Source organism: Mytilus trossulus, chromosome 5, assembly GCF_036588685.1.
Source record: "Mytilus trossulus isolate FHL-02 chromosome 5, PNRI_Mtr1.1.1.hap1, whole genome shotgun sequence".
Taxonomy (NCBI): Eukaryota; Metazoa; Mollusca; class Bivalvia; order Mytilida; family Mytilidae; genus Mytilus; species Mytilus trossulus.
The window spans coordinates 45,623,870-45,639,285 of record NC_086377.1 but is presented as its reverse complement, the minus strand read 5'-3'; the positions used below and the strand labels follow the sequence as shown (position 1 = coordinate 45,639,285).

General features: G+C 34.6%; 1 protein-coding gene across 1 annotated transcript; it reads left to right on the top strand.

Moving 5' to 3' along the window:
• Positions 1–4,822: 4,822 nt before the first annotated feature.
• Positions 4,823–10,412, top strand: LOC134719687 (uncharacterized). The gene is made up of 3 exons (XM_063582660.1): positions 4,823–5,082; positions 7,972–8,115; positions 10,123–10,412. Exons 1-3 carry the CDS (start codon positions 4,833–4,835, stop codon positions 10,302–10,304), a joined length of 576 nt encoding a protein of 191 aa, XP_063438730.1. The 5' UTR covers positions 4,823–4,832; the 3' UTR covers positions 10,305–10,412.
• The last annotated feature ends 5,004 nt before the right edge of the window (positions 10,413–15,416 follow it).

Below are 15,416 nucleotides of genomic sequence, written 5' to 3'. Positions count from 1 at the left end.
CCTCTATGAATCCGTAGTGGGTCTGTTGCAAACATATTACTTATAATGTGTTACAATTCAAACGAGAAAACTATTCGCCTGATTTATGTACAAAATGCGTTAATTCCTGATTTTCGTAATCATTTTGCCTGATAAAATGATACTGTTTTATAAATTGTAATCAATGAAATTTAAACATTTTTTTAAAAACAATATATATAGGACCCTGACTAACATTAAAATATTGAAAGTTGACATAGGCATCATCTATAAAATTGGTTGTTTTATTGGGAACATCGTGTAATGCTGAATAGCACCAATAGTATCGTGCGTATTAATATACGTCTTTGTAATTTCGTTCAATACATCGTATATCGTAAACAAGACTGAAAATTTATGACAAATTGCACGACCCCTCTTGATGAAAAAAGTCTGGATATGGGGTCTCCCATTTCTGTATTCTTTTAAATTGCTTTTGCTATTTTTCTGTATTCTTATTAATTTGTCAGAATATCATTTTTAGGAGGAGCAACCGGGGTGGCAGTTTGGCGGTGGCTTACTGGAGTAATTGTCGTGGCAACACAAACGAACATAAGCATGGGAGTTCCCTATTCCATTATTTTGAGTGGACTCGGTGGAATATTTTGTTTCATTTTAATGATTTTATTAATCGTCATGTACAGGCAGCACACTCGATGACGTCAGAACAGGAACAAATGACTTAAGTAAGGGACTTTTTTCTGATGTCGCAATGACAGCATATCTTCCAGAACAATTGAATTCACAGCAATAAACACATCAACAGACGAATAATTGCTTTTAATGAAGGTCATCGAAAGCATAAACTTTTGATTTTGTTCGTATGTTATTTTCTTATGCAATCTGTTTCAAATCATATGGCGTTGTGTTGGCGTACTTATTTGCCGTTTCAGAATCAAATGGATTTTGGGTAATGTTTTCAAAATTGGACACCAAATTGTCGTAAATCGTCAGTTAAAAAACAAATAACATTCAGAATGAAAATGGGGAATGTGTCAAAGAGACAACAACCTGACCATAGAAACAACAGCAGAAGTCCACCAACAGGACTTCAATGTAGCGAGAAATTCCCGCACCCGGAGGTATTGATAATATATCTTTATTGCAAAATTACACACATAAGGGTCAAGCAATACACACAAACAATCATGCATTTAAAATACAATACAATACAGTGAAATCCAATACAATATAATAGAATATATTTTAAGAGTTCAAATGATGTAGAAAACACAATCATAAGCTTGTCTGACATGGGTCTAACCCCCCATTTCTAAAGACTGCTTAACGAAGACTCCAAATATGACAAACTAGTTCAGGGGTGATACATGAATTTTAATTAAAAATCGTGTTTAGAAAATATACACTTGTATTTCATGTTTAGTTTTGTATATGTTTAGGATTTTGTTTAATATCTTAACACATGTCTTAGTAATCACATCACATATAAACATGTCTTCAATTTAAACAAATATTTATTTTTAGAGTTTGAATAGGAATACAACATTTATGTGTGAGCTAAACATATTTCAAACTTAACATGTTTAGAACTGATACGTGTTAAGACCAAAACGTGTAAAAAAGTGCTCAAAAGATGTGTATAGAATAGTGGGAAGGAGCTCAACACCATGTTTATGTAAATGTATAGTGCTCTATTGTTATTATCTATTAAAAGAATTCAGTTTTGGTAAATGTTTTATTACTATGTATCATTTTTTTAAATTATTTTTTTCATCATTTGACATGAATTAAAGTTATAGATCTTAAGACAATGTCTGTATTAAATACCATTTCCACTAGCATGGATACTTCTAGTTATTAGTAAAAATTGCCCCGAATAGATATCATGTATAACCCCGCTCTGAAAAAGTGGGTGTAAACTCATAACTCTGTCCTTCCGTCAGTCTATCTGTCCGCATCAAAATTTGTGTCGCCTCGTTAGGGACTGCAACATAAGATTTGCATGATTTTAAGGTTGATATAAGTCACCTATATACCGTGTGGTGCGTTTAACTTTTCAGATTCATCACTCAACAACTTCCAGTTTACAGAATACTTGTATCATGATAGCTATAACTTTGCCATGGCGGTTGAGTAACATTAAACTTTCTGGTCAGGCCGGGTATATTGAAATAACGGATGATTAAAAAAAACCACATGTTCCAATAATTCGTTGTCTTGTTGTCAAAGAAATAAACAAGTAAATTCACTAATCTATTTAATAAAATTCCATTCGTAACACTATTTTACATAACATACAGTTTACAAAAATGTATAGTTGAAATATTCATTAGCAAATTACTTTCACACGGTATAAAATCGGCAACAGTGTCTAATACTGTACACACACAAAAACCCACGCATAGCGTCCAATCCTATGCGGACAAAACCACGCAACAGTGTCCAATACTGTGCGGACAAAACCACACTTCAGTGTCCAATACTGAGCGGAACCACGCAACAGTCTCCAATACTGTGCGGACAAAACCACGCATCAGCGTCCAATACTGAGCGGAACCACGCAACAGCGTCCAATACTGTGCGGACAAAATTATAAGAAATAATAATAATTTCAAAGCTATCAGTAATCAGCAAAGATATATCTAAAAATGTTATGAGCTTGAATAACAAAAATATGAACCTTATATACACATCATCTCCAAATATTCTCCAAATATTCTCCAACTGACCTAAATATTCTCCAAATATTCTCCATCTCTTTGTTTACAAAAATAAAACATATAAATCAAATAAAAGTTAATACTACGTGACCTTGGAGAACATGCAATGCTAATCTCTTATAGCAGGATAGCCATTTGACTTAATGACTTTAACAGATGATAACCAAAACATTAATATGACAAAATTAAATACAGTGGACATAAAATTACATTTGTACAACTTGACAAACATTTGTCACATTTTACTCAAGAACTACACTTAAAAAGTACGCGGCCACGTCCACTTGTATTGTTGTCCATGTGATGAGTTAAGCCTTTTTCAACAGATTTTTATAGTTCGTTCTTATGTTGTAATTTTCTACCACTGTCCCAGGTTAGGGGAGGGTTGGGATCCCGCTAACATGTTTAAGTCCGCCCAATTATTGATGTATGTGCCTGTCCCATGTCTGGATCATGTAATTCATTGGTTGTCGTTTGTTTATGTGTTACATATTTGTTTTTCGTTCATTTTTTTTATTTGAATAAGGCCGTTAGTTTTCTCGTTTGAATTGTTTTATATAAAAAAGAAGATTTGGTATTATTGCCAATGAGACAACTATCCACAAAAGACCAAAATGACACAAATATTTAAAACTATAGGTCACCGTACGGCATTCAACAATGAGCAAAGCCCATACCGCATATTCAGCTATAAAAGGCCCCGATAGGACAATGTAAAACAATTCAAACGAGAAAACTAACGGCCTTATTTTAGTAAAAAAATTACGAAAAACAAATGTGTAACACATAAACAAACGACAACCACTGAATTACAGGCTCCTGATTTTTCACTGTCATATCGGGCCTTTTAAAAATGACTATGCAGTGTAGGCTTTTCTCATTGTCGAAGGACGCACGGTGACATGTAGTTGTTAATGTCTGTATCATTTTGGTCTCTTGTGGACAGTTGTCTCATTGGCCATCATACCACATCTTCTTTTTTTTTATTAAAAGATATCCAAAATTCGGTTTCAGGGTTTGAATGAGTTATCTGTACATGTACCTAGTGATACGTTTTCAAATTAATTTTATCATCTGGCAACTATCTGTTTACATAACACTTACATCATTGCCCGCCCATCCGTCTCATGAACATTTTTTTGTCGCATCTTCCTTAGGAACCAAAGATTTCTGAAATTTATTAACAGTGTTTATAAAAGTAAGCTATATATTGTGATGCGTTTTCCTATTCATCACTAAACAACTGTGCGGGCGGGTGGGGTGTCATCAGTTAACATATACTCTCACCTTTTACTTCTGATATGTACATGTTCTATGCTCAAGTAACTAAATGTTTTGGAAGTATTTGAATAGCATATTGCTATGAGGTATGGATTTGCTCATTATTGAAGGCAGCACGTTGTCCAGTAAATGTTAATTTCTCCATTATTTGTTCTGTGGTGGAAAACGGTCTCATTTACAGTCATAATTCATTCTTTATTATGATTCCCATTTTTTTAAATTAAGAAAATCCTTCAATTTGATAGCTGCTGGGTAAACAGGAGTTTGAAAAAAGTGAAATATAACCCATACGCTTTCCAGTTTGCGATAGGAATCTATACGAGTATAATTGCAGAAACAATTGAATTTCGAATGGAAATAAAATAATTTATAATTGTTCATTTTTTTCAATGAACAAATTTTCTTCTTTTTGCAATTACCAATAATTTGAAAGCAAACATTATAATTACGTCTAAAACAAAATTTCTGATCACACCAAAGTTTATATACACACTCCTCAGAATAAAATAGTTTCTACCTAACCTTGAACCACAGTACATTCCTATTTTTAGTACGTGAATGCTATTGCTATAGAAATATATACATGATTTGTAGGAACGATTAGCACTGCATGTTGTCTCGCACCATTAACATATCTGCTTTAATTAAGCACCTCTTAGGAACGGATTAACATGATCATGCAAATTCAAAGACATGCACATACTGTGCAAAACACATCATTGAAAGACTGGAACACAATATGATTACGTGTTGAATCAAAAATAAGTTTACTAGACTAAGTTGTGTTATTAATTTTAATCAGTATACAACAAATTTTTAGTACAAACTGATTTATATAGTACACTTGAGACAATGGAGAAACTTTGCCCAGGTGTGTTCGGAGTTATATCTTTGTTGTTTCTGTTTGCTGGATCATTATCACCGGGATGGCTGGTGCTGAATGTTTGGCATTTCACCGACTTGAGTGATCCCGATACTGCAGAAGACGCCACTTTACACCTTGGATTATTTTACTTACTACAAGTTGGAGAGAACGTCTCAATTTCATTAGGATACGATTCTATACCTGACGAAGGGGCATCTTACGGCGCGGAAGAGTTAGGTATGTTTGCATGTTGGTCTGTCGGAGGGATAAATCTCACCTGAATAAGTTATATATGTACTCTACTCGATTGTTGGAGAAAAACCGTTTTTGGATTGCCAACTATATTGCTGCTCTATATAGTAGTATATTTCGCAGTGGCGGATACAGAACATTTTGTAAAAAGGCTGAAGGGACGTTGACTGACGTTAATAAAGGGTGGTGGGGGCTTATCGGTCATGCTTCAGTGATTCCCTATATAACCCAATGATACTTTATTTAAGGGCATACATTTTGAAATTTTTCTCTGATTTTAAAGGTAAGAGTAGTTTTTGGTTTTTAGTTACTCACAGTAATTAAGTTGCACAATGGAAGTTTTGAAAAACGAAGAAATTTCAAGAGCTATATATGTTTATATATATGTAACACTCCCAAACGTGTCCTGTCCCCCAAACGAGTCCGATTCCCCCAAACGTGTCTATTCTCCCTAAACGTGTCCGTAATATCCAATATTCCCCAAACGTGTCTGATTTTATAACCCCAAACGTGTCCGATAATTGCAATTCGCCAAAACGTGTCCACTATTTAACGCCAGGACGTCTCACGTCTTTTAGCGCTAATACATGAATAAAATCAATAACGTTAACGGCAATTCTATAATGGGGGACACAGTTGATGAAATGATCATTTATTAGTATTAGTTGGTTCAATGCCGGTTGTTATTGCAAATTTAATCTGTAACATATAAAGCGACTTTTAACTGAAATTTCTTATATTCCAGTTGCAAGTATTATGCTCGTTTAGAGCGCACATACATGTAGAAACAATTCTAGTTCAGTTGTATTAAGCGTTTACCATAGGATAACACCAAATTAAATTCAAATATAATATATTCAGGTTAAACTATGCCTATACATATTGTTTAAAGATGTCAGTCTTATTTACAAAGCTTGTATTAATAATTACACAAACAAAGCAAGCAAGCCAAACAAAGTTTTACTTTGCAAGCATTAGGAAATCAGCTGTAATCCGCGAATACTGCACGGTAGGATTTTAAAAGAATTGACTTCCTTTTTTTCAATATTTTAAAAGATATTCAAATCATAAACTGGTTATCAGGTATTTAATAAATTTTAGATTTCCAGCATGATTCTCTTAAAAAAATCTCTAAAAATCTCTAAAAATTATAAACTGATAGTAAGGTTTTTTTTCGAGCCTTCGACTTTAGTCGAAAAAGCGAGACTAAGCGATCCTACATTCCGTCGTCGGCGGCGTCGTCGGCGGCGTCCACAAATATTCACTCTGTGGTTAAAGTTTTTGAAATTTTAATAACTTTCTTAAACTTTAATGGATTTCTACCAAACTTGGACAGAAGCTTGTTTATGATTATAAGATAGTATCCAGAAGTAAATTTTGTAAAAAAATAAAATCATTTTTTTTCGTATATTACTTTTAAATGGACTTAGTTTTTCTGTGGGGAAACATTACATTCACTCTGTGGTTAAAGTTTTTAAAATTTTAATAACTTTCTTAAACTATCCTGGGTTTGTACCAAACTTGGACAGAAGCTTATTTATGTTCATAAGATAGTATCCAGAAGTAAATTTTGTAAAAAGATAACTCCATTTTTTCTGTATTTTACTTTTAAATGGACTTAGATTTTCTTCTAGTTAACATTACATACAGTCTGCAGTTAAAGTTTTCAAAACATTTATTAGAATCATTAACTATCCTAGATATTTACCAAACTTGGACAGAAGCTTCTTACAATCATAAGATAGTATCAAGAGGAATATTTTAACTGATTTTTTTCTTTATTGTTGTTGAGCCTGCGATTTACATCAAAAGTAGGCGAGACACTGGGTTCCGCGGAACCCTTACAAATTTTTTATTATGAACTTTTAGTTTCGAGCATCACTTAAATACACGCAAACAAGAGACATTACGTCCAGTGGCAAATAGTTCGTGCATGGACAGGACGACAACATACTTTGGATAAGTAATATAATGAGATGCAGAAGAATATTTGCCGGAACTCTTTGATTGTACCTTAATTATTCCGGGAATTTGGGATTAGGCTTAAATGAATTGTGTACAGTTATAAGAATTTACACTTTACGGTTTTTAGGTATCTACACTAATCGTAATTCGAAATTAAATTATATTTTTTTGGGGGCGGAAAAGGACAGTTTTATTTTTACGGAAATCAGTGTAACAATCTTTTAGTTCCCTTTATATTATAGGACAAGTTTGGGGGATTGGGCACGTTTGACGGATTTGACACTTTTGGGTGTTTATTAAAAAATGGACACGTTAAGGCGTTTAAATAATACAAATGACACGCTTTGTTTCACGCCCTTTTACAACAAGACATGTTTTGCAGTTCAGTGACGTCGATGTGGACACGTTTGGGAGTATCGGACACGTTTGGGGGGAAGGACACGTTTCTGAGTGTTACATATATATGAATCGATTTCCGTATAGTTTATGCACATACACAAATTTGCAAAGTGGAAAGGGATTAATATAAGTTGTAAAACTTGTTTCCCAATCCACTATAAATAAATATGTTTAAACTAACCTGCTAATATCAAACTTGTTTTGATGTAATAAACGAAAATAGTGTATAATGGATACACAAATATAATATGTTTGTATTACTTAAGAAATGAAAAAGTTTACCTTCTTCAGACTGGAATTGATTAGAATGACCGTAGCCGAGAGTTGAAGTAAAGGACTATACATAGACTATTTTCATTTTCATTCTGTGATTTATTAGACTTTCCATAACGTGAATCAGAATGATACGACTATTAATGAGATTTTGTTTTCTTTCAGTCTTCGATTTATATGAATTTACCCAACCGGAAACGGAAGTATATAAATATCAATACTTTTTTGTTCTTGCAGCCAGGGATTTCTTAGAATATCAGATCGAGGTCATCGTTGGAATTGTCTTATGTATACTGTCGCTGATACTTCTGACGTCATGCTACAAACAGTACAGTCCGCCATCTATATTAATGTGGCCAATTATAACTGGAACTGGTGCAGGTATGATCATTACATTTTTTTGCTTTTATTTGGAAAAAAATGCCCCCTAAATTTATTTATTGTTGAAATCAGTGCATTTTTTACTTGCTATCGGTTATGTATAAAGTGTCCTGGTAGGTTAATTCTTATAAAATATGAAAACCGTATGAAAGTTACATTAACTTTTTTCTATGTTTGATAAGAGTGTATTTTCTTGTTCATTTAAAAGGCAATCATACATCATCTTGGTTATTTTTAACACGGTCATAAAACTTTCGAGCATGATTTTCGTACTCAGACTCGAAAATCAACCAATCAAATTGCTGGATTTCATATTTCGAGCATAATTTTGTGCTCCGAGCACTGAGCAAAGTTTTATGCCCTGATGGGTTGTCTTTAATATGTTATTCGTTTAAATGCTTCTGAATGAGTTACTTTTATAAAATGTAAATACTCTACGAGTAAGGTTACTTTAACCTTAAGGTGATATGGGTGTCTTCCTCCATCTTTGATTATAAAAAACAGAGAACCAAAGGTCCAGATTTTCTATCAAGTCAGAAAAATTTGATGCAGGAATGCAATTATTTAATGTGAATTTTCATTAAAAAGAACCAATTTATATATACATGATAAAACTTATAAATATTAATATTTTTGCAAATGTTGATTAATTATGATTGTTTTATTTTTTTTTGAATTGGCATTTTAAGGGGAGGTAACTCTAAAACTGTGCATTTTCTAAAAGAATCTACATGGAATTTTCCTATTTTGTATTTTAGCCGGGAAAAAACGAACGGTGACCCTTATCTTTTGATATTCTCAAAGCATTGTCTGAAAGCTATCTTTTCCTCTAGTATTTAACAATTCTATCATTGTGTTTAGTTTCTAATCCCAAAATGGTGTTTTTTCCTGTATAATCCATACACAATATGTCATTTTGTCACGTCCTATAGCTTGAGAAAAATGCGCGGTGACCTATCATTTTTATTATATTTTTCAACATATATCAATAGATACTACGTTTTGGCAAAGTATGAACAAATTCTATCATTTTTATTTTAGACTCCCATACCACCTTAAGGTTGTTCAATCCTCTTGTTTTGAAATGCATGTCGGATATTCAAAATCCTCGGGTTTTATCCATATATTACACTAAATATATTTCCCTGCTAACCTCTACCTTTCTTTTCATAATTTTATTACGTGTAATTTATATGGCCGTAATTATTCTAGGAAAACTTTATTATTTTTCATTATTTTTTAAAGAAAAAAAGTGCTGATGGTATATATTTGAGAAGTCTAGACAGCATGTTTTCCCGCCAAATTTCCAATGGCTTATATCTCGAAACCAAGCATATGGAACTTTCATATTTGTCTGCCTTTTGAATTTCTGTTTATTTGTATTCATAAATTTATAACGGTCTTTTTAAAAGATTGTTATTTTAAAACGGAGAAGCAAACATCTTTAAAGGCGTTTGCAAATATTTCTTCATTTAGAGTCTTTAGAGAGATGCAGCTCTTTTATCTGTTCGAAGTTCAATTTTATAGAAGGTAAATGCATATAAACAGAAGGGAGCTACATGTATACACATAAGTCACCCTGTTTATGTAATAGTTATACAGCCTTTGCCTACGATTGCCACTGATGGTTTGGGTGGTGAGAAAAAGGAATAAGGTGGTCCTTCATTTAAGTATTCATAAATCTTAGGCTATTTTCCATATTCTTTATACTTTTAAAATTAAGAATGGAAATGGTGAGTGTGTTAAAGAGACAACACACTGACCAAAGAGCAGATAACAGCCGAAGTAGGGCCACCAATGGGTCTTCAATTAATCCATTATAACTATATATCTCTGGTATCATTTTCTTTTGGACCGGTATAATCTTGTATTTTTTGCCCTTCATTGCCTATTCTGTTTACTGTAAACCCCCCACACTATCAATTGCTCCTTGGTCCTCGACCCTACTTGCATTATTATTTGTCAATGATAATATATAACTATATAATTTTATATTTTCATTTACAGGAATAGCAACCGGGGTTGCAATTTGTCGGTGGCTTACGGAAGTAATTGTTCAGGCAAAAAAAGCAGACGTAATCATGGAAGTTCCTTATTCCATAATATTAAGTGGAATCGGTGTACTGTTTTGTAGCATATACTTGATTTTATTAATTGTCATGTACAATAAGCATTTGCACAACGGATGACGTCAGCCCCATAACCCGATGACGTCAGCTCCATTACCCGATGACGTCAGATCAAGATAGGAACGGTATTTTCTATTATTACAGAATAAAGAGTATTTTAATGTTTTATTAATATTTCTATACTATTTGCTATTTATCTGACATTTTTTGTTCCATGGTATATTGCACTGGAAATTATCGTTCTATTGCACCTATTGAAGTCTATTGCACTGACCTGTTATGACCTGTTATTCTGAAATATGATAAGTTGAGAGGTATTCATGTTGTCCAATCAAATTGGGTCTTTTAAATGTTCTTATGTATGTATTAGATACTCAGTATGTGTTAGGTAATAAAACAGTTATTGAATGTGTAACAGTGCAATGCATTATAGATAGTGGAGGAACGAAAGATACCTGAGGGACAGTAAAACTCATAAATAGAAATTAAACTGACAACGTCATGGCCAAAAACGAAAAAAGACAAACGGACAAACAATAGTACACATGACGAAACATAGAAAACTAAAAAACAAGCAACACGAACCCCACTAAAACTAGGGGTGATCTCAGGGGCTCCGGAAATGTATACTGTAAATTTTAAATATAAATGTGTAACACAATGTTTATATGTATATATTATATCTTAAAAGTCTCTCATATTTTGTTTTACATTGTAATTGGTGCATACAATGCAAATGCTTTAATGTATCAAATCTATTTATCTATGTGAATATCATTTTATGTTTGTATGTGGTGAGATATTGAATCTAAATCTGAATTAGATAAGGTGTAACATCTTAAATTAATTAATTGGTGGTAACAAAATCTTTGACTTAATGATATATCAGTTTTACATTAAGTACGTTGATTTAAATCTAAAACTTCATTAAAGGTATAAACCACTAATTGAACAAAGTCAGCAAAGAGCAGTACACATTTAAAACAAAATAGTTCCTTCGCTTAGCTGTATCTTTGGCAATAGGTTAAATATTTAGGCAGTTTTTGGTATCAACTGAAAGCTTGGTCTCCGACAGGTAAGCAGACCGACAAAGATCACACCTGCTCCGAAGGGTAAGCAGACCGACAATGATCACACCCGCTCCGAAGGGTAAGCAGACCGACAATGATCACACCTGCTCCAACGAGTAAGCAGATCGACAATGATCACACCTGCTCCGAAGGGTAAGCAAACCGACCACGCTTCACACCTGCTCCGACGGGTAAGCAGACCGACAATGATCACACCTGCTCCAACAAGTAAGCAGATCGACAATGATCACACCTGCTCCGAAGGGTAAGCAAACCGACCACGCTTCACACCTGCTCCGACGGGAAAGCAGACCGACAATGATCACACCCGCTCCGAAGGGTAAGCAGACCGACAATGATCACACCTGCTCCGAAGGGTAAGCAGACCGACAATGATCACACCTGCTCCGACGGGTAAGCATACCGACAATGATCACACCTGCTCCGACGGGTAATCAGACCGACAATGATCACACCCGCTCCGAAGGGTAAGCAGACCGACAATGATCACACCTGCTCCGACGCGTAAGCAGACCGACAATGATCACACCCGCTCCGAAGGGTAAACAGACAGACCATGCTTCACATCTACTACGAAGGTTAAGCAGACCGACCATGCTTCACACCTGCTCCGACGGGTAAGCAGACCGACAATGATCACATCTTCTCCGACAGGTAAGCATACCGACAAAAATCACACCTGCTCCGACGGGTAAGCTGACCGACAATGCTTCACACCTGCTCCGACGGGTAAGCAGACCGACAATGATCACACCCGCTCCGAAGTTTAAGCAGACCTACCATGCTTCACACCTGCTCTGACGGGTTAGCAGACCGACAATGATCACATCTGCTCCGACGGGTAAGCAGACCGACAATGATCACACCTGCTCCGACGGGTCAGCTGACCGACCATGCTTCACACCTGCTCCGACGGGTAAGCGGACCGACCATGCTCCACATCTGCTCCGAAGGTTAAGCAGACCGACCATGCTCCACACCCGCTCCAACGGGTAAGCAGACCGACAATGATCACACCCGCTCCGACGGGTAAGCATACCGACAATGATCACACCTGCTCCGACGGGTAAGCAGATCGACAATGATCACTGCTGCTCCGACGGGTAAGCAGACCGACAATGATCACACCCGCTCCGAAGGGTAAGCAGACCGACAATGATCACACCTGCTCCGAAGGGTAAGCAGACCGACAATGATCACACCTGCTCCGACGGGTAAGCAGACCGACAATGATCACACCCGCTCCGAAGGGTAAGCAGACCGACAATGATCACACCTGCTCCGAAGGGTAAGCAGACCGACAATGATCACACCTGCTCCGAAAGGTAAGCAGACCGACCATGCTCCACAACTGCACTCATCATTTCAGTAAATGTTAATACGTTCTGCACAGTATACTTCATTCGTTAAGTACATATACGCACACGCAAATCAAATCAAACTGCTTGGTTTTATAGTGGTTTGAATTGAATACCCAGCATATATATGTTCGAATTTGTTATCTTTCTACCAAATGTAGCATTTATTCGATTGTGATATTTTGATGAATAGTAAAAGATGCTTATCCGGTCCTGTCAATGCACAAATTTTAAATTTATAAACTTTTCTGGATTTTGCTTTTCATTTTCCCCCCATTCCGATAGAAGGTGCAAACATAAACTTAGTTTGGAACAATGGACAATATATGGACAACAGACATCTGTTAACAATAGGTGATTTAAACTGTGTAACTGAATTGACCGTATCAAATGAAACTCGTGTGTTTGTTTATTTTGCTATCTTCTGCAGACTGGAAAAAAATGGACGTCAAAATTCAGTTAAGTATTAAGTAATTTTCTGAAACATAGAATAGCATATTAATCGAATGTAATAAAAATTCATAATAACTAATAAAATTTGTAATAAAAATTCATAATATCTGATAAAATTTGTAAATTTAGCTAACAAAGTACTTATATTTGCATAAAGTACCATTGTTTATAGTGGAACATTGTTTTAACGTTAAATAAGCTACAATTAAAAATTGTTTGCTAGTCCCTCTCTGTGATTAATATTAGATAGCTCTTGTTAATTTCTCAATCAATCTATCATGAAGGATACATGATTAATTTTAAACGTTTCAAATTTATGAAATTATATTAGTTCATCAATGTTTTTGATACACCAATAACAAAAAACTAATATATATTGAACTGATACATTTTGTAATTATTCAAAATTATATCAGAAACATATACTTAATTATAAAATAATGAACCTGTTAAAGGGAGACAATCCTCGCATTACTTTTTTTCGAATCGGCACATAATGCAAAGGAATGTCACTCTTGCATACAAATGGCACATCAATATAATTAATTAACTGTGCATTCGTGCTCCACCTTCAATGAAGATTCTAAATTATAAGTATAACCAAAAGTTTTTAATCTATAGGAAAGTGAAGACTAATGAAAGCTAACCGACTGTAAAAATATTTCTTTGAATTTTTTTTTAAACTTCCTCAGAAAAATGCTCGAGCCAATTGACTTTCATAGCTCATTATTAACGTTTTTACACAATATTTTAATTAAGTAGTTAAAGATTATTTGCTTTTCAAAGTGTAAGACGCAATAAAAATCGTATGCATGCATCATCTTACCCAAATACAGATTTAATAAAGTCCTGAACATTTCGACATTTGTTGGTTTATTATAAAATTTATATAAAAATACCGGTTTGTAACAAATCACAAGTGCATGTTAAGATCCGACTTAATACCGATATCCCGACATCGTCAGTTAAATACGCTACATAGTCTTCGTATATCGTGTATATACCTAGGTCCATCAAAGCATTAAAAGTTTCCTAGATACATCAGTTTGTCTGTTCTCAAAGTAGATTTTTGGGTGTATAAACAGCAATATTTTTCAATTCCTTCAAATGAACCTGAATAGATATAAACATCGGCACGATTAATTGTCATTAAACAGATCATTGTTGGATGATATCATAAATGATTGAGTCAGAAAATTGTGAAAGATGTTTCTATAACAATCATTGAAGGTTAAAACAATAGACAAACACGAAAGATTATAAGCTTATTCATTTAATTATTGTAATATTTCTTCATCATTTTTGACGCTGGAACTGTTGCAAATATTCTGGCAGGTGCTCCACTCCCATCGTATATGTTTATAGCTGGAACAAATACGATGGATCCCGAGGGAGGTATTTTGTCGAGATTGGCAACATTCAATATCACAGGTATGTTTCTTTGAAACAGAAATATATGAAATTCTTGATTTCGACAACCCAATTAATGGAGTGTCGCCCCCAACAACGTTAACAGAACGAAATTTCGCTAAAAATGTAATTGCATTAAATTCAAAGGTTGTAAATCGATAAGATGTAACATCCGAAGTGTTTTGAGTATTGAGCACTTTATACGGATCTGGGAATCTTTTATCCCAACCGGAATTCATCAACACGACTGCTACCTTCGGTATTCGTCCATGAGTTGCCTCCCATCGTTTAATATCCGATACTCGTACTTTATAGTTCACGTTTCTTGAGACCTGTCTCCTGATATCTATGATAACTCCTGGTCCATATAAAGGAATCTCGTGCATGCGTTTTCTGTTTCTGTAGAACTGTAAAGGGGCGTCAATGTGTGTTCCACTATGCTCTGTTGTGGCAATATAGTATATTTCAAACCTGAATAATATCAAATACAGATTAAAAGTAGTGTTAGCTGAAATCTTAATTGTGTTTTAATTCAAAGTAAAGTTTTGACCAGTGCGTGTTTATGCCTTTCCGGATTACCTGAAATCAATCCCTTTTGGGGAGTTTGTGTCTTCTAGACGAGTTCGCAATTTGAATATATCATTGAATGGAAAGTTCATCTACACTTAGTCTGCTATTTTGTCCAAATATAGGGTCGTGATTCTATTTCTAACATTTATAAGCCTTGAAATACTAAGGGTTTAAACTTTTATTAAAATTATGTACACCCCTTCCTCAATTTGATTCTTCCATTCAAATCTAGCCGCATCTATTTGTACTTATTCTTGTAAATTGTAATGTCTCTACAAAACATCGTGATC

What these genes read in the sequence shown, in the direction of transcription:
- LOC134719687 (XM_063582660.1), top strand. Translation starts at nt 4,833, where the DNA reads ATGGAGAAACTTTGCCCAGGTGTGTTCGGAGTTATATCTTTGTTGTTT. An exon ending in TTACGGCGCGGAAGAGTTAG is followed by an intron (nt 5,083 to 7,971) that starts GTATGTTTGCAT and finishes TTGTTCTTGCAG; the next exon opens with CCAGGGATTTCTTAGAATAT. An exon ending in TATAACTGGAACTGGTGCAG is followed by an intron (nt 8,116 to 10,122) that starts GTATGATCATTA and finishes TTTCATTTACAG; the next exon opens with GAATAGCAACCGGGGTTGCA.